Raw genomic sequence first — 21889 nt, forward strand, 5'->3', positions numbered from 1 at the left:
GTAGGAGATGATGAGATTAAAGTTGCATGCAATATTCATATACTGTATATAGAAACTTGGTAAAACTGAATGGATGCATGAAATATGTTTGTTTTGCACAATCATATTTCTGAAAAATTGCTTTATAATGGTAGGAAGGACTATATATCACATAAGTAATTGCATCCTTATCTACAAAAGTCAAACCCTTCGCATACTTTCACAAACACTACAAATAAACTTCAAGAATTCTGAGAATAAGAGAATGCAATCAAAATCAAGTTATAGCAGTGACTCAGTGCAGTCATATTTTCCTTCCTCTACAAGGAGAGAGAGATACACTCACACTTTTGGTAACAATGATCACATATTTGTGCAAAAATCCTTGACCCTTATTTTTAATAGTTCCATTAATATCTCAGTGAATCAGCTGTGGGTTCTGTAGTACAATGTAGCCCTCCTAGTGTGTATTCACACTTTTGGAAATTTGGTATCAGCAAACAGACTAGAACAGATCACTATGGAAGGGACATTTTTGAAAACTTGGGAGAGACTCATTTCAGATGGGAGCAATTTGATTTACCTCAATTCAGTCTAGGGAGGGAAGGATGGGGAATGGCCCAATGTTTACTGCCCTGGGTAAACTGTCAAATGATTTGGTGCCTGATTGTGAGAGATGCTGAACACCTGCATTTCTGACCGAAATCTATAGAAACTCTGCAGATTCAGCACTTTTGAAATCAGGCCCTTTATCTGCAAGTGAACATCACAGATGCAACATAGGACAGCAAGGGGGTTTATAAAGGGACAAAATAGAAGGTCTGCTTATCTAAATCATCAGCAGTATAGGGCAATAATCCAGCCAGCATTTTAATGCTGGTGATTTAGCCAAGTACACCATTAGATTTTACAGGGTTTTATTCTGACTTTGACGTATGCTACCACACTGGCTCTGCTGGGTCTCCAAAATAAAGGACAAAATAGTCACTGTTACTTTATCAGCTTCAGTAGAATTACACCAGCAATTAATTACTGAGTGTATTTATCCTCATACCAGATTTTTTTTTAAAGCAGCTTTGTAAAAGCATCTTTGAATTAATTCCCTCATATCCATAAAGGCCATTAGCTCCTCTCTGCAGTAGAGCAGAATGAGAATTAGAAATAGTCCAAATGGCAAAGATGAGACGAGCCATACTAGAGGTTATAATTACACAGTAAATCTCTAACACTACATAATGTTCACACACGAGAATATATGCAGCATAATGTGAAAAAGGTTTTAGCAGTATACATTTGGAATAGTTATATTACCCAAGTGACTCACAGGCTAGTGAGCATGACTAGAGAATTGGTCAAATAATCATTCATGAGCTAGGGACTGGGCTTTGGTATGGAAATTGAGTGTGTTTCAGTGTGTATGGGCACATATGAAATGTTCACTTGCAAAATGTAGGAGCATGGTGCTGGATTTTAAGGTAAGTGCCATTAGTATGGTGCTTGAGATTTTCATGTCCATTAGTAGTTTTCCTTACCAGGTGCTGTAGATTGAATCTCCCACTTCCTAACCTCTGTCGGAGTGCTCCACAGGAAGGAACTGGAAAGCTCAAGAGACTAGATATGGGATATAGAACTTTCCATCTCTAAATTGTCAGCTCACATCCAGGCCAACTTTCCACAGATATAGAATTCTCTCCCAGAAGGTACTGAACAGCTACAAATCGCTACCTTCAGTACCATCCAAATCTCTCTTTACAACAGCATTTCTACAGTGTACTCCTCCCACCCTCCCCAGCCATGCTAGTAAAGGAGAATAGGAAGAGAAGACATGGAAGCTTACTTATATAATTCTGTCAGGCATGCTGATACATGGTAATGTTCACTATAAAATGACCTAGAAAGCCTGTCCGTGCCAACATCTCTTAAAAATACCCTTGGCTATTTGGATTGTGATTAGATAAAATATAAATATTGAACTGAGACTTAGAATGAACACTTGATGGTAACCATCTTAACAGGAATTTTAGATTGATCATTGTGGCTGAATTCTGCCCTGTGATAATGTACTCCTGGCCAGAGAAGTTTTGCACTTCAATCTTTCCCAAGATTTCAAGGGTAAAAATCTTTGACCCTCTGAGGTCAATAGGAGTTTTGCCGCAGTCTTCACTGGGGTCAGGAATTCACCGTGTTTTTCCTTCTGCTCTAAAAGAAACCACAATTTGAAGTGTTGTCGCAGCAAAGGCCTGATCCTGGAAACCTTACTTAGGAGGAGTTCTATTGACTTATTAGAGCTTATCATGTCAAGGTTTAATAAAAGTTTTCTGAATCAAAGTTTTCTAAGATATATCTTACACATTTACAGTTTGTCACTGTATAATTCAACTCAAAATTACATATTTATGGATTTTTCTATATTGAAATATGGGAATTTTTCTATATAATGGTTCATCAGTACAGCAGGCTATCCATTTGTCTAATATACAGAGCTGGCAAAGAAGCACTTCCAAGTTTGATAGTTGGCAGAAATCAAGGCACAATTTCCCCTCACTTCTTTCAGCAGAGTCCAGCAAACTTGTTATCCAGTTCTCTCTGCTATGGGTTTCTGAAAATGTTATACAATTAATTTCTAGTTAGCAAAACATTTGTGGTTGAATTTACAGAGTTACCAACTGCTACCTAGAACAGAGATTATTCTGCTAACATCACATTTCTCAGGGAGACCAAAATCAGAGCGGAGACTCACCATTCTTGTTTTATTTCAAAATGAGCTCTACAATGTTGCTAATGGGGGAAACGAGTATTTAATAAATAGGATTTTGTTTTTAGTATATGAAGCACATTGGATAAAAGTTTTATGGGCAGAAAATTTGAGAGATTTGAAGTGAATACTGCAGTAATGCCAAAACAAATACATGGGGATACTGTTCCCTTCACAGAACACACAACTCAGTCATGAAGTTCTAAACACAAACAGAACAACACTTATGTCAATGGGATCTTTATGTAGCAACTGCAGTATCCAGCCTGTACTAGTGAATTACTACCCATTTATTACACACACACTATATGAAGTTCTCTAGAAGAGTATAATTTATTTTTAGACCATCAGCCTATTAACATTCAACTTAACTTTAAGGAGTTTACAGCCTTGAGAAAGGACAACCATCTGCTAAATAAACAACATGGATATTACATACCTGTTTATCTTATGCTGTTGAGGTATGCAGATCACCACTGGGTTAGTGTTTTAAGTCAAGACACTTAATATTTGGACTGGCCCATTTCATGTGTTTGACTCATTTTGCTTCTTATCTTCTCTCTTTAGCTGGTTGGCATAGTGCTGGTTCTCTACAGAGAGACTAATGAAACCTGAACACCAGCATTTCTTTCTTATATAATATTTTAAAATGCCTCTCCTTTCCTCTAAACATTTTACACCTAAAATTAAACTATAAAAGGACAAGAGTTCTGTCCCTCAATGTACATTAAGCAGAAACACCTTTTTCCCTCATAGATTTAATCCAGATTCAAATGTATGCAGCATTCCAGATATGAAATTAATAAGTGTAAGGATGTGGTGGCATTTCAAAAAGCTACATTCACTAACTTATCAGATGAACTTTACACAGAGCACAAGACATTAGCTGGAAAGCCACTTTTTCTGATTAGAAAATACTAAGTGTACAAATTGTTGAATAAAGTCACATTTCAATACAAAATGTTTGTTTATACAAAATAATTCAGGAATTGCATAGAAATTACATCAGTTATCTTAATAAAATATTACTATGACCATTTACATTCTGTTTTTGCTAGTCCCCAATAACATGACACTAAGCACAATGGGCTACCAAAGAACAACTGTACCTTAAATGAAATTACATATGTTAAAGAAAATGATGGCATGCACAATACAAAATTCTTATAAAATTAAACATTTATATTAATCCAAACAATTTAAAATTCTGGCTCCAGTTATATTTGAATTTACATACAAAAATACAGATGTCTACAAAATTTGAAAAAGCTCTATTGGATAAAACCAAAATTCACTTATTCAAACTTAAAAGATAACTTAAGACCAGAAAAAAGCAGTAACAAATGTAAACATTTATCAAATATCATGGTGGAAAGTTTCTTTATGGAATATTTCCTGTATTTTGTTTAAAGTGCTGACTTTATACTTTACATAACCTGTATCATATGTTAAAAGAAACAGTAATATTAATGTGTGAGCGATTCCAGTTTTAAAATTAAGAATTTAGCAGTAATTTGGACAGTTTAAATTATATTACAATTATTTTTTGTAAACAACTTTTTATAGCTGAATCTGTTGTACTGTTTTGACATTTCCTCTCTTCATCTTAAGTGAACTTTCAATTCTGAATGTATAAAAATACTTTTATTTCACTACACTGTAATTAGATTAAGTTCTTCTGAGAAGAAGATAGAAATACCTTAGTTTAAAACTATTGGGTAAAAGCAAGGCCTTCCAAAATTTAAAAAAAAAAAAAAAAAACTAACTTGTTTATTAACTGCCTCCACAAAGTCGACTTATTTCTCAGTTATCGATTCATAGAAAAGAATAATGTATACATAACATTAATATGTAGAGATGAGATAGTGGAGTCCCCTAATAACTAGGTAGCTCAGCTTGTTCATGGCTGAACACATACTGGTATTAAAAACAATATCACATGGATATCAGTCTCTATAAAGAGAACAGAAAAGACTGGATTTTAACACATAAAAAGTTAAGGCCTGATCCTGCAAACTTTACTCAGCTGGAACTTCCATTCAGATCAACAGGAGTATTAACCAAGTAAAGAGAGCATTATTGGACTCATTTGTCTGTTAAGATGGATTTAATATACAAATTGCTTAAAATATTTTTTATTCCATCCTCTTGTTATAAAGGTACTTAAAATACAACATTTTATTACATATTAATAAAATGAGCATTTACATTATTTCAGTGTTTGATATTTTCTCTTGAATTTTAACGAGAAATTGCTTAAATATGACAGGGTCAAAATGCACATTTGAGGAAGCATCTTGCAACTAACTAAATATCAAAATTCTCATTATGTAAGACAAATGAGACATCCACACTGAGGAGGATTCAGTCTAAGCTATGCAGACTCGAAGATCCAGGAAATAGTTTAAAGTGCCATTTACTTTCATAATATTTCAAAGAGCTTTAATTACTTCCATTCCCTATCTGAAAAGGCTCCCATTTTCACACTATTAATAAACTCAGTTAGGACCTGATCAACATTTGCTCCAACCTGAAACTTGGCATAATGCAGTGGTTTTTCTCAGAGCATGGGAACAAGAGGAATAAAAAAACCCCAAAAAACCCGCGTTTATTTTTTGTAAGATGGAGAGTGCAAAACAGAATGTTTTCAATTAACCAGAGCTCTGAATTTTAATTCTGAAATTTTGAAGCCAATTTCTCAGCATGAGTAAGTACTTTGAGGAAAAACAGTTTGGTTGTAAAAATTATGCAAGCAAATTAACACACTCTCCATCCCACATCTATCAACTTTTTAACACATCCTTAATGTGGATGCACAGGCAATGACTATGCGCTGCTATTAGTCTCATCATCTCTGATGTTTTTAAGAGGTATGTACACTAAACTATTATGGGTATTGGAATATTTATAGTTTACTGTGCAATCTGTATTTCAATACAATCCAGATATATGTATATGGAGACTGATATATATGGAGACAACTTTTGAGCATGTACACTTGTTTCAATATGCACTTCAGTGCAAGACTTTTCACACTCTTACAATTAGATTTGTTTATGAAGCAAGGATCTTCAGCAATAAGACTGGCAACCTACCCTTATTCTATTCTAGTATTCCAGAAATATTTATGCTAGCATATTAAAAGTACATGCAGTACACTATCCACAAGTAACCAGTCAGCTAAGGCAGAAAGATTATCCTTAACCACAGCTAAACATTCTAAGTAAACAGTATTTGCTGAATGCATCCAATATATCCCAATATTCTGCTGATTTTAAACGCTTAGTTAACAAATGATGGCACGGTCACTGCAGTGAAAGGCTGTCAGAAATTATTAGTTTAAATTTCTCTGCTTCAATCCATTATCAAGTCTTAGTCACAAAAATGTGCTTATATTATTAGATCACTGTCTTGAGCATTTTTATAAGTTGTTTAACTAGAGTCCATTTATTAACATTCAAAAGTTTTTATATTTTTATTCTCTATTATATTAAACATTTTTTGGACTAAAACTTGAAAAGTGCAAATATATTCAACTAAATCGCCTTCAAAACATAAGGCTCTCCCCTGATGACAGAATTCCAGTTTCTCAGGAGTAAAAGCCATTGCCAGCAATGGACATGAAAGGAAGTACCCATCAGAGGATCACTCGAAAGTGCATTTCAGTATAACCATGCTGCATGAATGGACAAGCCATAATCTCACAATATTCACCACTGGAATAGATTAGAATCCTAAATTCAGTTCAGAGGACCTGCACAGACAGACATATGTTAACATACTAAGTCTGTCATGAAGTCTTGAGGATGTTGCAATGAATCATCAAACCGAAAACGTTTAGACACTGTACTGCTGTCTTCTGGAATGTTCTCTTTATCTGCTCGGTCACTGCAGGTACCGTTACAAATTGGTTTAGTATTCCTTTCCTCTGAACACTTTGTTGTGTGTTCCTGCATTGGAGAAGGACAGGAAGATTCTTCAGGACTACGCAATAATATGAATTCTCCCTGTTTCAGCCAAGAATGAGAGAGACAGGCCTCTGCTGTTGGTCTTTCCCTTTAAAAAAAATAAAGAAAAAAAAAAAGAAAATCAAAAGTAAGCTGTTTTATTTAAATAAGTGAAAGTACTAACCTCTTATATGGAATGCACAGCTTATTTCACAAAAAAAAAAAAAATCAAGAGTTTGGACATGTGAAAGATGGACAGCCTTGGAGAGTGAAGTCTTAGCCCCACAACAGGTATTAGGAAGGGCAACAATTTTACAGTATCCTCAGACTGTTGCCTTCTTACTGCCAACACAACTACAGAGGACTGCCTGGATTCTAGTCTGGCTCAGGTTTCAGAGTTGTTAACCAAAATGCAAATGGAGGGTCAAACTTTGCCCTCCACATCTTAAGATCATTTACTTATAGGTAAAATTTGGCCAGCAGAACTATTATTTACAATGCATATGCAAAAAATATATTCAAGACCAAGTATGCGATCTGGCAGTTAGTTTATTTGCAAGTTGAGCAAATTTGATTTGGAAGCCATGATGGCATTTTTTGAAGTAAAATTGCTTTTAAGCAAATAGCATCTTACTACATAGAAAAGTCAGTTACAATTGGACATTACCACCAGATAATCTGATATACAGTCAGAATATCTGATAACTTTACAATTCAACATTTAAACAGAATTTCCATTATTGGGATCTCACTGGTCAACTCAGATTTTCCATTTGAATCCAGCACATTCTAAATATTTATACCACATAGAATGTATCCATATGAAAACAATTTTATGTTAAATGGTCACTGGTCTTATCACATTTATACTACAGTAGCACCCAAAGTCCTCAATCAGGATCAAGACCTTTGCCAGATGCTTACAAACAAATAGAAAGATGCACCAAAGAATCTGCTACCTACTCTGGGTTTTTGACAAGAAGTTTTTCAATGAAGTCTCTGGCCAGGTATGAAACTGATGCAAAAGTTTCTTCTGAATACTCCACATTGATTTGAGAGATATTGAGGAAAGTTTCTTGATTATCTGCCCCCACAAATGGAGATTCTTGAGTTAGCAACATATATGAGATTACACCAATATTCCTGAAATGAAACAAGATGTAATTTATCTTTCATCCTAAATTATAATTAAAATAGACAGCAAAATGAATTATCTCCCTTTATCGTTGGTGCTATGGTCAGTGTTCCTTGTTATTTCTCATTCCACTGGCAACAAAAGAACCAAAACAAGCCACAGTTCTAAGCAATTTGATTACATATACATGCAATACCTGATATGTGTTTCTTAATGCATCATTCAGAGCATTAAGTGATTTTGCTGGTATGCCACTTGCTCTTCCTAGCAGTCAAGAGTGAAAGTTGCTCGGCTACTTAAATCTGCTCCAGCCATTTCTTTCTTGCAGCCGCCATCACTCAATTACCTTCTACTTTGGAGGGTAGGGTAGAGTGTGTTTTCCAAAATCAACATTAACGCTTTGTTTTGAATTCACCAATACAGGCACACAAGAGGAATGTGGTTAGCAACCCACCTGATGTCCAGACACAGCATCATCCCACAGTTATGTCACCTTTATCCCAATTGTACAAGAAAGCATTAGAGGGAATCAAGAGTATTCAATCTCCTGAATACAAAAGTTATTTAGCATAGAACTACACTACAGCTGGGTAATCATGGCTTTCAGTTCACTAGCAACTCCAATTTAAAAAAAAAGTTTAGGTTCAGGTCAAAAACAAAAAACAAATTTTTCAGCAAGTCAAAAACTCAAAGTGTTTGGTTTGATCTGGCTCAGTTTCTCCTTTTGAATTTGGGTATTTTAACAAAAAGGAAGGGAAGACACACATATTAGCCAAAAGTGGTGGTGGTTTCCATATAACTTTTCACTCAGTGGTTGGGGATATGGGAGACTGATGTGAAGAAGGGATTTGAACTTTTTGTCCAATACTGCAGAACAGTACCCTGGCTACTGCACTATGGAATATTCTGGTGTAGGTCTGTCTCAATCTCTCCTGTAGAAGCTGTTCCACTTTTTAAAAATTAAAGTCATTGAAGCAGGTCTCCTACATCCTAGGTGAGTGTTCTAACCTCTAGACTATAGAGTCATTCTCAAACTTGCTCATGTGCAGTGACTATGAATTGCCACTATGGCAAGGCCTGGAGGTCAAGATTGTCCTTACCACAAAGTTGAGTCTTAGTGCTGTGGAAATAGAATGCCTAAAGAAGCTTCTCCCTGACTGGGTGATATTACCACTACTTTCTACCGCAGATTATGGAGCAATTCCTCAGTAGTTATGACATTTCCTTTGCCAGAAACTGGATATTCATTTCCTGATTCAAAAGGACTGTGTAGCTGAATTAAGAGATTGCTATAGATCCAATACCCTACTAATTTTTAAAAGATGCACCTATTTTAAATATATCTTGCAGGAAAGAGGAAACTCTTTTGTTCTTTATTCTTAAAATAAGAGAAATTTCCTTTTTTTTACCTCCCCACTCTAAACACGGTTTTTACAGCAAATTGCATCCCCCGTAGTTCACATTTTACATAGTTTTGGAGGATAAAGTAAATGCATTTGACCAATAGCCAGCTACTGTTCTGGCATGGTATGCTGTCAAAGGCAATCCGTTCCTACTGTCCTAGCACACCTTTTCAGACCGTTTTGGAGCACTAGACACTCCTGGTACTGTTGTTGCTCCCCTGTTGTTGATCCCCATGAGCTCCAGCTCCAAGGCAGAGGGTCTCACTTGGTCCCAAGGCAAGGGGGGAAGCTGCCCTCTTCTTAAAAGACTTATGGAATGGTTTTCCCTCCTTCCTGTGAGGGGTCTTCTCCTTATCCTCATCTTTTGAGAGGAATCACTGGATCTGCTGGAGTGTTCTGTCAGGGCACTGCTCAGCAGCTCCAGTCAAAGAGATAGGGAGCAGAAAGATTCCAAGGCTTCATGGTGAGCTCCACCAGCTGCTTGCAAAGTCTGAACTCCCAGGACTTTGCAAGGAGAAGGAGAGGAATGTGAGAGTGAGGGGCAGGGGATGGAAAAGAAAAGGGGATAGTGCAAACGCAGCTCTCGTGTGGGTCACTTACTGGGACGTCCCAAGGGCAGGAAAGGTAAGACTTGAAGCCTGGATCTTGGGCATAAATGCCTCAAACATTGGGGGATTAGCGAAGGTGGGAGGAAGAACCTCTGATCCCCATGATCTAAATGATGACTATACGCTAAATATGAAACTTAACTAACAATACATTATATATATATATATATATATATATATATATATTATATATATTTTTTTTTACAAGAAAGTTGAACTGGCAAAGCTACAGGAGGTTCCATCCCAGACAGCCAACGGTAGAAAAAGAACTGCAGAGGCAGTTGGTCTGTGCTGCCAATGAGGCCATCGGTTCACAGCAAGAGGTGTAAGGTTCAGACCTGGACCAACACACACTGCCACTGAAGAACTGTCAGTCCAAGGTTCATGGAGCGTGTGCGCACCCATAGTGACCAGCTCTCAAAGAAGGGCAAGTACCATGTATAAAAATTTAAAAATCCAGACAGCAGAAGCATAACATTTTTAAATTCATGGTAGAAGTGGAAACCCACACTGCAACATAAAGATGCACATAAGATTCCCACGTTGTGACTCATACAAATAGAAAAAATAAACTTGTTTTTCCAGTTTCATGGAGAGCTGTGGAGAATGTGGAAGGAGGATACTTAGTCACACAGACATATGCTATTATACTACAGTAGTATCCTAGAGATAAAGTTTGGGCATGAGAAAGTAAAGTTGAACTCCACACCATGTAGTTTATAAGAAAATTAAACAGGTGAGGTTTCTTGGTGTGAGGAAAGACTTCTATATTAGGGCACATTTGGAGTTGCCCAGAAAAAAAACTTACACAATGAAAAATTGTGAGGAAACAGGTTATTTAATGTGCTCCAGGCTCAGGAGCAAATTATATGTAAAATAACTCCAGAAAAATAACAGGCGGTAAAGCTATGTGGAACGAGATCAAAATAATAAGAACTTCTTAATATTCATGAAGATGTGCACATGCAGTTAGCTTTCTAGATTACGAACTTTGAAAGAGAAAGAAGGGAAAGGGGGTGGAAGTAAAACTCACAAACGTGAGATTTTTGGAACACATTCATGGGCAACGTTCTTTTTTTTTAAAAAAAGATTTCACATGTATAGGAATAAGGCTGATTTGGAGATATGAACGTCTATTTGGTTAACTGTATTCACATTAATCCACATTTTTAGTATATAGCATAAGATACTAGATTGTTAGATACTAGATTCAGTGTTTGATGGTCAATGAAAAGATTAATGTAGGCCTGAGAGGCCAATTAGTAGTGGGCTGCACCTGCCAGGTGAGTAGATCTTAACTGATGATGAAGCCCACCTGGAGAAATGCTGGGAGAGGACTATAATCAGAAGATGTTTGTAGCAGAAAGGAGCTGTAGGTAGAAAGTGAGGAACTCTGCAGTAACTCTCTGGGACTAGAGGTTGTGATGAGAGTCCAGGAGATGGTTAGCCCTAGGATTCTCTCCTAAGTAGAGTAGAGAAGTCTAGGAAGATACCCAGGTAAAGTGGACCAGGCTCTGGGGGGAAGCCTTGACAAAGGCAGTATCTGGACTTCCAAGGAGAGCACCCTTGGAGATGTTCAGCTGTTGAACAAAACAAGGAAAAGAGCAGAAGAGAGAGAGAGGAAAGATCAAGCCTAAAGGCAGGAATACGTTTGAGTTTATAGTTTTAAACTGGGATTTATTGGGGGATTCCAGGGGAGCGCCTTGCAAGAAGGGTGAGATTAAAGAGGCTGTGGAGAGACCTGCTGACAGGCTCAGGTAGGTAACAGGGGGTAGAGAAGTATAGCTGTGTCTACATTCAAAAACTATAGGGTCCCTGTGCTGAAACCCAGAGGAGAGGGAAGGCCTGGGTTCCACTATCAAACACCAGATAAAGTGGCACAAAGAACCTGAAAAAGAGATAAGGACAACCAGAAGGGTATGATGACCATGAGGTAACATTGGGGCTGAAAACCTTTTGTGACAACATGAGATTTTTATTTGTTGGCCTCTCTGTACCCCAGAAAGGGCGGAGCCTGACCTGACCAGAGGGCTGATTCACAAGACAGGCAACACAAGACCAGAACAATCACTAAGAGGGGGCACTAGACAAGACTGAGCTGCTATGCCACACCCAGCCACAAGAAGTGCACTCTTCTGCACAGTGCTACAAGGTTTATATTGTTATTGCAGAGTAACTTTTAAATGCAACATATATACAGTGCTTTAAATGTAAATAGTGGAAAATTAACATTTTGGCTAAAGTGTTCCTGCCATATCAGATAATGATGGAAAAGTAAAGGATTTTTTTAGGAAAAAAAAGTGTGCAAGAGTAGCTGATATCTGAATTATTTAATGTCCAATTTATTTAAACTTAGTTACTATTATCTTTAGAAGAAATAAACTTACCACATATCTGTAGCCGTGGTAATAGGATCATAGTTTAAGATTTCTGGAGCTGGGAAAAAAAAAGCGATACCCTTCAATGCATGATTAAAAATATGTAATATGCTATGTCCTATTCAAACAACATTGGTCATACTATGGATTTTTGGCAAGTTTATGCTAAAATACAAGACTATAGGACTAAACATGTAGTTTGTGAAGTGAAGTCTCTATTACTATTATATTTAACTACAAGTCTGAAGATGAAGGAAATACATTGCATGTCTCTGAAGAACACTAAAATCACTTATGGATTGGCAGTTGCTTACACACAGCAGGTTTAGAGTTGTAACACTAGACTGGAAGCTTCTTTTACAGCCACCTGACCCATTTACATTTAGACAGTTCAATTCTTTGTTGAACCAAAGAGATGAAGCTATTTTAAACACAAACATTTCAGTGCACTCATACTATGATGCTACTTGCTGAATCAGTTTGTGACCTGTCCTGTATCCACATTAGTGCTGTTCTAAACCAGTTCAGCTGCAATGCCTTCTAGGTGCCTATCCCAAAGTTCCTGGTACAGCTCCCAGAGCCAAGTACTCTATTGATACCAAAAAGGTCACTACAACATAGCGTGGGACAGCAGTAAGGAGACCTGATTGATGCATATTGGCTTGTCCACAGCCACAATAGCACTGAATTGGTTTTTAGAACTGCTGGAAGTCTACTCTACTTCAGCCCATTCTTAGAATACTTGTAAATTGGTTGAAACACTTGTGTTGACACCAAGCATTCTAAAGAGTTAAACTGATCCTTCGAGTGATAATTTTCTTTACATAAATAAGATCTTAGGCTGAACGTAAAGGACTGGCCTACACTAGGAAGTTTCACAGATATTCTAACCAGTTTTAAAACTGGTTTAGCTAAAGTGATTTTTAAAGTCAGCGGAACCCATTCTATGCTGTGGCTCCAAGCAGCCTTAACTGTTCACTACAGCTCCACTGAACCAATTTTAAAGACAGAATTTGAAGGAAGTTTCCTCAGAGAAGTAGGTCTTAAAAAAAATCTGGATGTTTCCTCTCCACTTCCTCTCCAGAGGATAATTTAATCTTACTGATCAGCTTCACTAGAATGCACACCTAACATAGACAACTTTTTATCTTTCTCCACCACAAGAATTTAATAGCAGATGCTTCCACTCATCTCTCATGAAGATTTTAAAAAGATATAATAAACTAGTAGTGCACTGTAGAATCAAATTAGAGCTAAACCCCAACTGACTGTGTCTATAAGTTACATTAAACTTGTTTTATTATTTGCTCACTTTAATGAAAATTTTGCATATTAGCATGTATTTGCATTGGGCCACCTAGTCATTAGAGAGAATTAGCAAGGTTCTAACTATGCAATTTCTCAAAATTAAACACCATTTTAAAAAGAAAACAGTACGACTTTATATACCACTTCTGTTTTCAGTGCGCAAATATTTTTAACTTTTAAAAAGAAAATGATTAAGTCTCACCTGGTCTACACACTACTAAAAAAGACAACCCCACTCAAAATACAACATGTGGCCACCATTAGCAGACACAAGACACTACGTACAAGAGTCTCAGGACATGGAGCTTATATAGCACTGTACACGTCTAGCTTTCAAATTCAGTGAACTATTGTTTTAATTTGCATACAAGAATTTTAAAAGGAAACAGCCCTTCCTTACCTAGATATTCTGTAGTTCCTATGATTTGCCGCAGTTCACTAGCATTCTCGATCTTCCGAGACATACCAAAATCTACAATTTTTATATCACCAAGAGGATTGAAACTGCTCAGCAAGATGTTCTGAGGCTAAATGGAGAAAGATTAATATTTAGTCTTTAAGACATAAATATGTAAGTATGATTTAAATGGTAAACAGTGTATACCAAAGTGACATTTAGGTTGTATTTAAGCATTCTGCTAATATTACTTTGTTAAAACAGAATCCACAAAAAGCATTTCTGATGCCCATCTGTAACATTCTCTGACCAAAGCCAGACCCTGATATCTGCAGCTCTTACACTGTTGCTAAAAAACACAAAGGTGGAAGACTAATATTTTACTCAGATAGTACAATCCACTCCAAAGTCACACAGTCTTATGAGGAACAGGAGAATAATCATTTTCAAGAAAACACAAACTGTGGCATGCTCAGAATCCTTCTGCAATTATAGCTGCATTTTTCCGTGTTCTGTAAGATAATATTTATTGTAAAAGTTTCTTTCAGTTGCCAAGATACAGCCATTAGAGTGTGAACACATTCCGCTTCCCTGTTAAACCCAGCCTTGCAAAAGACTGATTCAAATAGTAGTAGCAAAAGGTATTAATTCTCCCCTTGCAGGTTCTTTTCATCTCAGTGACACGAACTTCAGAGGCCTGACTGGGTCCATTTAAATACTAAGGTTAAGTACAATTAATTTAATATAAAAAGGGATATATAATGAAAAAACTCTACATTACTGAAGAGTTCAGTTTTCACATTGATAAAATTGAGAGTTTGGAAATGCAAGTGCTAGTTCCTACATCAGTGTTGACTTGGTCAAGATATACAGCCTGTTTTTGGTTTTTAATCACAATGTATTAACTGGAATATTTAACAAGCAACTACTACATACAGTAAAATTAACTTGGCTATATTGAATGTAAGAACCTTGACTTTGCATAAGATACTGTCATTATGTGCATTTCTAAGGTGCCTATATCTATTGTATGTGCGCTAAGATGCAAGTAATTAATCACACCCTAATACACATCTTAAAATTGCAACAGTTATGCCAGTGTGCTTCCATCACGTCTTCCAAACCGTTTTGATGTAGCCATATCCCAAACCTCCTTTTTATACAGACTTGATTTTGGTGCTGACATATTGAATCAACCAGCAGAACGAAAAAAGGTAAGTTATTGGAATAACGTGTAATTTTACCTTTAAATCAAGATGCACAATATTGTTTTCATGCAGACAGCAGAGTCCTTCAAGTATTTGTCGAATAAGTCTGATAATATCATTTTCTTCGATTCTCTCATCTAAGTCAGGGACACACAAATTAAAGATTTCACCTCCGGCAGCACTGAAACAAGAAGATAAATATACATAAGCCACATTAGATGTACTAAGCTTAATCATTTTGACATAAATGCCGAATTTAAGAAGAGTATTAGAGTAGTAAAACTGCCCAAATGTCTTTACAATTCAAATTATTGCACATTTAAAGAGAGGCTGTTGAGAAAGTTAAAAATCCTAAAACTTTATGGTATTTTTAATGTATTCATCAGCCTGTTGATCTACAAAAAAAAGGTATAAAATGCAAACAGGCAAAGACAAAAAGGAATTTCATAGTAGGAAATGTGTGTTGAGATTTCCAAGTGGAAGGTGTGGCTTCCTTGCACCGATCTGAAAATTTCAACCCAGGTTTCTAAAACTTTTACACCAAGTCACAGGAGGATCATCTTTAGTTCTCTTCCAGCCCTCCACAAAAGGATTTACTTAACTGAAAGTCAAAACCAAGAATCTCCTGAACAAGGCAAAAGCCTCAATTAAACCAGTTACTAATGCTAATCCTAGTTGGAAATTAACAATATTCTTGCTGGTTGAACTCCTTCGGGGCAAAAACGTTGCAGTCCATCACTCAAAATACATACAAGAAGAGCCTCTAATGAAATAGAAGGAAATTAATGTGGTGGTAGAAGAAAGTGAAAAAACCACCACCCGTGTTGGGCTCTTGGTCCCGCTGAGAAAGAACTAGAGATAAAATTCTATCAGCAGGAAAAAAAAAAAAAAGCGAGTCACTGGGAAAGAAGTCTAGTAATGTTGTGGTATTGGTGTGAAATCTTATTCCTTAGTCAATGTTGCTCAAGGTCAATGAATCAGCACCCTCACTAAGAAACCCAGCAACTAAAGGTCTAGAAAAAAGTGAGTCAATGAAAACTGACTGAAAACTGACAGCATAAGGCACCCCCAGAGCAGAGGATTTTTTTAAATAAAAAAATCAATTGATTTTTCCAAAGCTATAGTGGGGATATCAGCAAGCAATGTTCCAAGAAAACTTATCTAAAAGGAAGAGTCATAATCCTTGCCATGCCTTAAACCATTCGTCTAAAGCCAATGACTTCTAGCAAGAGCCCTTATGTCATGGGGTGCTCAAATATTCTCACTATGGATCACTGTAGAAGATCCTATCCAAGACCACCTATCCAGACATCTAAAATCTGCAACTGTACAATGCCTGTGTGCTACCACCACCATGTAAAAAATGCTTATGCATACTCCATGTATTTTTCTGGATTGCACACTATTTAAAAAACTGAGATTTTGTCAGATTTAGGTTTTGGCAAACCAGATCCATGCTTTCCCTGAAGCAACTACATCACTTAGTTCTATGAAAATAAAACCAACCACTGGGATAGCATAAAGAAAACAAGATGAAAATAAAGTTCAATAAATGTGATGCATGTAGTTTCTTGGTTACAGCATGCACTCTGTATCTGTGCCATTGTTTCCTTCTCCATGCATGTACAGCTTGAAATTAGCACTAAATCTCTCCTCAGTGCTTCAGTCTTCTCTGTTCTACTCTCTCTAGTTTGAGATGAATGATGAATTTAAAAAAAAAAAAAAGATGGATTTGAAGATAAGCTTCTATAGCTGCCAGGTGCACTCTAAGTAAAATTAAGTAGCTCAAAAGAGAAAATTGAGGAAGATACAGGCACTTTTTATCTGCTGTTTGCTTGTATTATTAAATATGAACTTAACAGATGTATATGAAAGATACACATTGTAATATTTTAGATAATATTGACTTCTGGTAGCCTGCTTCCTAGATTCAGAAGATCTTGTGGCACCTAGAGCAAAAAACTGAAGATTTGCATCTCATAGGCTGCCAAAAACCATGCTGCTAAGTGAAGAATTTGGCTCCACTTCCAAAACGAAAGGTCCAGGCACCCTGGAAAGAAGGATAGTGTATTAAACACTAAAACTGATGATTCCAAGCCAAGATCTGGGGACAAGATGAGCTTCACCTTTCTGTTGACTCAAAAATACAAGGGAAGGCATATCAATACATGACTCCAGTATAATATGAATGCTTCTGTCAGGAAGTCTGGATCCTGCTAGCACTTGGGCAGCAGAGAAGAGATGTGGTGTTGTCCCTGAAGGATAGAAGATCCACTTTGGATGTCTCATTTTCTCAGTATGATGTTCACAAATGAAGTTACAAACCACTTGTGCACCATTTGCAAAAGATGCCTTCTCTTTGGGTGCAGAGTGGAGGAACCTGCCAACATATCTCCAACACAGATGACAAGACTAATGACCCTGATACAGAGTTGTTGAAGAAACATTCAAATCCCTGTTACAGCACTCCTTAAGGTTGCCTATGAATCAGCATCCCCTTCTCTCTCTCTCTTTTGAGTGAAGTGGGGAGAAGGTAGAAACTACAGCTCAGTATACAATCCCATGTAACCTCAATATTCAGGTCTTCAGAAAACCTTGCCAAGATCCTCCAAAGTAAAAGCAAGGACACTCAGGGTATGTCTACACTGCAATTAAACACCTGTGTCAGCTGACTTGGGCTTGCAGGGCTCAGGCTGCAGGGCTATAAAACTGCAATGTAGACATCCAGACTTGCACTAGGACTCTATGAGGGGGGGCAGGTCCCAGAGCCTGTGCTCCAGTCTGAGCCCACGCATTGCAGTTCAATAGCCTTACATCCCAACTCAGATGTCACTCAAGTTAGCAGACCCAGGGATTGTTAATCTAGGGCTCAAGTGTCTATACTCAATTGTAATCCCAGTTTACGAACTGTTGAAATCTGGGTCCCAACCTAGTTTCTACACTGCATTATGCAGGCCAAAGTCCAACCACCCATATCTACTCCTGGGGGGGTGGAATTCTGCGGGACTACACTCACACAGAAAACACTCCTCCCCCCCCCCCCCCCCCGCAGAATTCCTGTGCTTCCCTGCAGAAAACAGCAGGAAAGCAAAGGGAAGCCATGCAGGGAGGGGAGGCGATGGTGGTAATGGGGAAATGACCCTGCAGCACAGTTTTTTGGGGGGGATTGCCCCCTAAACAGAGACGAGGCATGGAGGAGCACACAGGGTTACTTGCCACTGCCCTCTCCCCATTTCTGCAAGCACTGAGTTGCCCAGCTGAAGCAGGCTGTCTCCACTGACTCTGCAACCGAATGCTGCCTCCTGGGTCCTAACGCCAGTTGTGCGACCCTTCTGTGTGCTGGAAGCCTTCCTGTTTTCTGTGCAACAGTGAGTGCCTGTGGTGCAGCTGAGGGTGGGGAGGGGGGAGAAAATGAAGGAAGCGGGGATGAGGGGAAGAAGACGGGTGGAATAGGGCAGAAGGAGAGGAATGTGAGAGTGAGGGGCGGGGGATGGAAAAGAAAAGGGGATAGTGCAATCATGGGGGGAAGCGGAAGCCTGGCATGTGGTGCCCGCTTGGCAGTGGATGGGGTTCCCTTGTTAAGCAGGCTCATCAAACCCTCACCCTGACAAGCCCTATCCCCACATCTGGACCCCTCTGACGAGCCTCCCCGCACCAGGAACCCCACCCAACTGAGCCCCAACCAGCTGCACATGGACCCCCACCCCATCAAGCCTCACTCCCCCAGCACCGGACCCTCTCACTGAGCCCCTCCATACACAGACTCCCCCAACCAAGCCTCATCTCCCCACACCCAGACACCCCTCTCCCCTGCTGAGCCCCAACCACCTTCACCTGGATCTCCTGCAGAGTCCCATTGCCCCTTTGGTGGGAACATCCACAATAAGCCCCTGTGCATCCAGATCTCCCACTGAGCTGCCAGCACTCGGATTACCTTACACAGAAACCTCTCACTCCACATAGAAACCTCTCATACCACACTTGGACCCTGCTGGGCTGACCTGGTGTGTCTGGCACAGAGGGGCAGGGCCCCAGGGTGTTTCTGGTGCAGGTCCAGCCCTTGCATTGTGTCAGGGTCAGGTGCAGCCTCACTGCCAAGTCCCTGTACCAGGGGAGGTGGGGGCATCAGGATGATCTCCCATCTCAATGCAGCCAGTGCCCTGTGGCCCTCACGGCCATGCTGAAGCCACATTTATTTATTGACAAACAACATTTGCAGAATTTTAAAATACTGTGCACATAATTTTAATGTTTTGGAGCAGAATTCCCTCAGGAGTACATATCTCATACTACCCAGCTGCCCCCCACAATGTGTCCACTCTAGCTCTAAAATATTGTGGCACAGTGTGGGAAAACTTGACTGTCCAGAGGACAAAGACCGTTGGAATACGTTTGACACAACGTGAGAGCATATGTCCAGTGGCACTGCATCGACACTGCAGAACAACAGGGCTTGAACCATGGGTCCTGCTTGACTCAGGCTTGGACCCTCCATTCTCATGGGATCCTGGGACTCTGGGTCCAAGCACTGGGTTGGCAAAATGTGTGTGTAGACAGAAGGCTCAAACCTGAGTTTGAACCCTGGGCTTACCGTATGTCTAATCTGACCAAACAGAAACTAAAAGACTTTTAAGAACAGTCTGCCATAAAACAGTATGACTTTTTTGCTTTGCAGTTGGTCTGTGAAAGAACTGTCTAAAGAGTTAAATGAATGAATGGACATGTACTTAACAGGATACCATTTAGTTCTACACTAAAGACTTCACAATTAAAAAGTGTAAGTAGCTCGTCACCTCAAAAAACATAAGAAAATAATCAGGTAAAATCCTGAAATTATTAAAGAAATTGAACTAAAGGCTGCTGAACCCTTCTATAAAATAGCCGGTTAAGATTAACTCTGCTTACCATGAGTACCTTGTTGCAGCTCATTAGTGATACAAGTAAAACAAACAGCTGTTGAGCTGAAATAGAAGCATAAAGATAAAAAGATAAAAGCTAGAGAAAGCAGAAAGTCCAAACTTTGTCAGGACTTTGTCCCTAATTCCAGTTTGACTGATTAAGCTACTTGAGCCATCAGGATGTGTTGGGAAACAGACAGTCTGATAGAAAAAGCACTTGCCTTTGACATCCAGCAGCACAGTTTGATACAAATTTTAGAACCTATATTAAATGAGTTTGGTGATCTTGACACACTCTAACTTGGAAAAACATTAAGAATCAATGAAGCTACTAAAAATAAAAAACTTGATTTGCTCAGAGAAACTTAGTCTAGTCGGTAGTATTTATTTCACACCCTGGACACTATTGTTCCTATAAAAGTGTGTGTGTTTTATACACAGCTAGCAAGAACTGATAAATTTCAGATATCAAAATGGTCTTCGACAACAGCCACCATTTTCCAGACATGGGTACCTAAAATAAATGGCCTGATTTTCAGAGGTCCTGAGCAACCAGAGTGGATATTCAGCACCTCTGAGAACCAGGCCTCTAAACACCAGTTGGAGTCAATAGGAACTGCAAGTGTCCAACACTTCTCAAAGTCAGGAACAAGGTGTAAGAGAGTTACTAGCAAAAAAGCATGCATGGAGTATGCTAGTAAACCCAGACCTCTTACATGGGATCAGTGTACATTTTCTCTTGGTGGCCTGACATTAAAAAGACTGTTCTCCTAGGGAAATGATTATTTAAAAAAAAGTCTACTTACACAAACACTAGTCGAATTTGATCTAATATGATTATACAGAAGATTTTACAAAACCCGATTACCAACAGAAATACCTGTTTTGTGTATTTAAAATTGACAGAGGTATTTTTAAACAAAAAACATTGCCTCTACAGTGTTTGCAACATTATGAGTGCATGAAAACCTGAAAATAATATTGATCAGAAACTGAGACAAAAGTGGAACTGACAAAAAAAAAAAAAAGGATCTTACTTTTCTTAGCTAGATAGGATGTGGCCAAAACACAGCACAATCTGATAAAAGCAAGCAGCATAGGAGGATGGAGGGAGGATAAGTCATATTTAAAACTTTTGGTTTCAGAGGTCTGTTCTTTTTAATATCAGTAAGGAATTTTGTCGTCCCCCCCCCCGAATACAGAACATTTAACCTGAATATCCATATTCAGCAATAAGTGAACAGTCATTAATTAGTTGCTTTAACGTTAGGGTCTCTCCACAATTTTGTCTTAAAGATGTCTGTCACAATATAAACATACAATGTTTCCCCATTAACTTGAATTATGAAGAACATGAAGAAAAATGTACCTATGCAAAAAAAAAAAAAAAAAAAAAAAAAAAAAAAGAGTGGGAACTCATTCCTTCTCCAGATAAATCCCTTTCAGAGGATCAATCTTCAAAACCTACTTGGGTTAATTTAAATATCATATATTAAGCACCAGTAATTTTTTTTCCCTTTTTAAAAAAACAGAATAAAAGATGCAAAAGTAAAGGTCCCAACTCCAAATGTTTTCACAATCATTTTCTACTCTTGTTTTTCCTGGTGAAATATGTAACTAGCGCTGTGTGTGTCCCAACATGTATACCATAAAACACAGAAGTTGCATAATGCAACCATGTTAATTCTGTCACTCAAGTCTTAATTTTTGCATTTCCTGAATGCAGTTTTAAGTGTGCATGTTTATTAATCTAATTATATTCATTTATTTTTGAACTTTAAGTATAGCACTATTATATATATTGTTCAATTTTCTTGATTTATGTCACTATAGCATAAATTTTATTAAAAAGAAAAGGAGTACTTGTGGCACC

General features: G+C 38.1%; 1 protein-coding gene across 3 annotated transcripts in view; it reads right to left on the reverse strand.

Annotated features, from left to right (window-relative positions):
- Positions 1-3088: 3088 nt before the first annotated feature.
- Positions 3089-21889, reverse strand: part of STK17B (serine/threonine kinase 17b) — a 30626-nt gene continuing 11825 nt past the window's right edge. For all 3 annotated transcript variants that reach the window (XM_074966873.1, XM_074966872.1, XM_074966874.1), the window contains 5 exons: positions 15155-15299; positions 13914-14040; positions 12215-12263; positions 7645-7824; positions 3089-6790 (listed from right to left, as the gene is read on the reverse strand). In XM_074966873.1, the coding sequence (XP_074822974.1) occupies positions 6508-6790; positions 7645-7824; positions 12215-12263; positions 13914-14040; positions 15155-15299 (784 nt within the window). In that variant the 3' untranslated portion in view covers positions 3089-6507. The remainder of the gene's footprint in view (positions 6791-7644; positions 7825-12214; positions 12264-13913; positions 14041-15154; positions 15300-21889) is intronic.

Source organism: Natator depressus, chromosome 11 (assembly GCF_965152275.1).
Source record: "Natator depressus isolate rNatDep1 chromosome 11, rNatDep2.hap1, whole genome shotgun sequence".
In the NCBI taxonomy this organism is placed as follows: Eukaryota; Metazoa; Chordata; order Testudines; family Cheloniidae; genus Natator; species Natator depressus.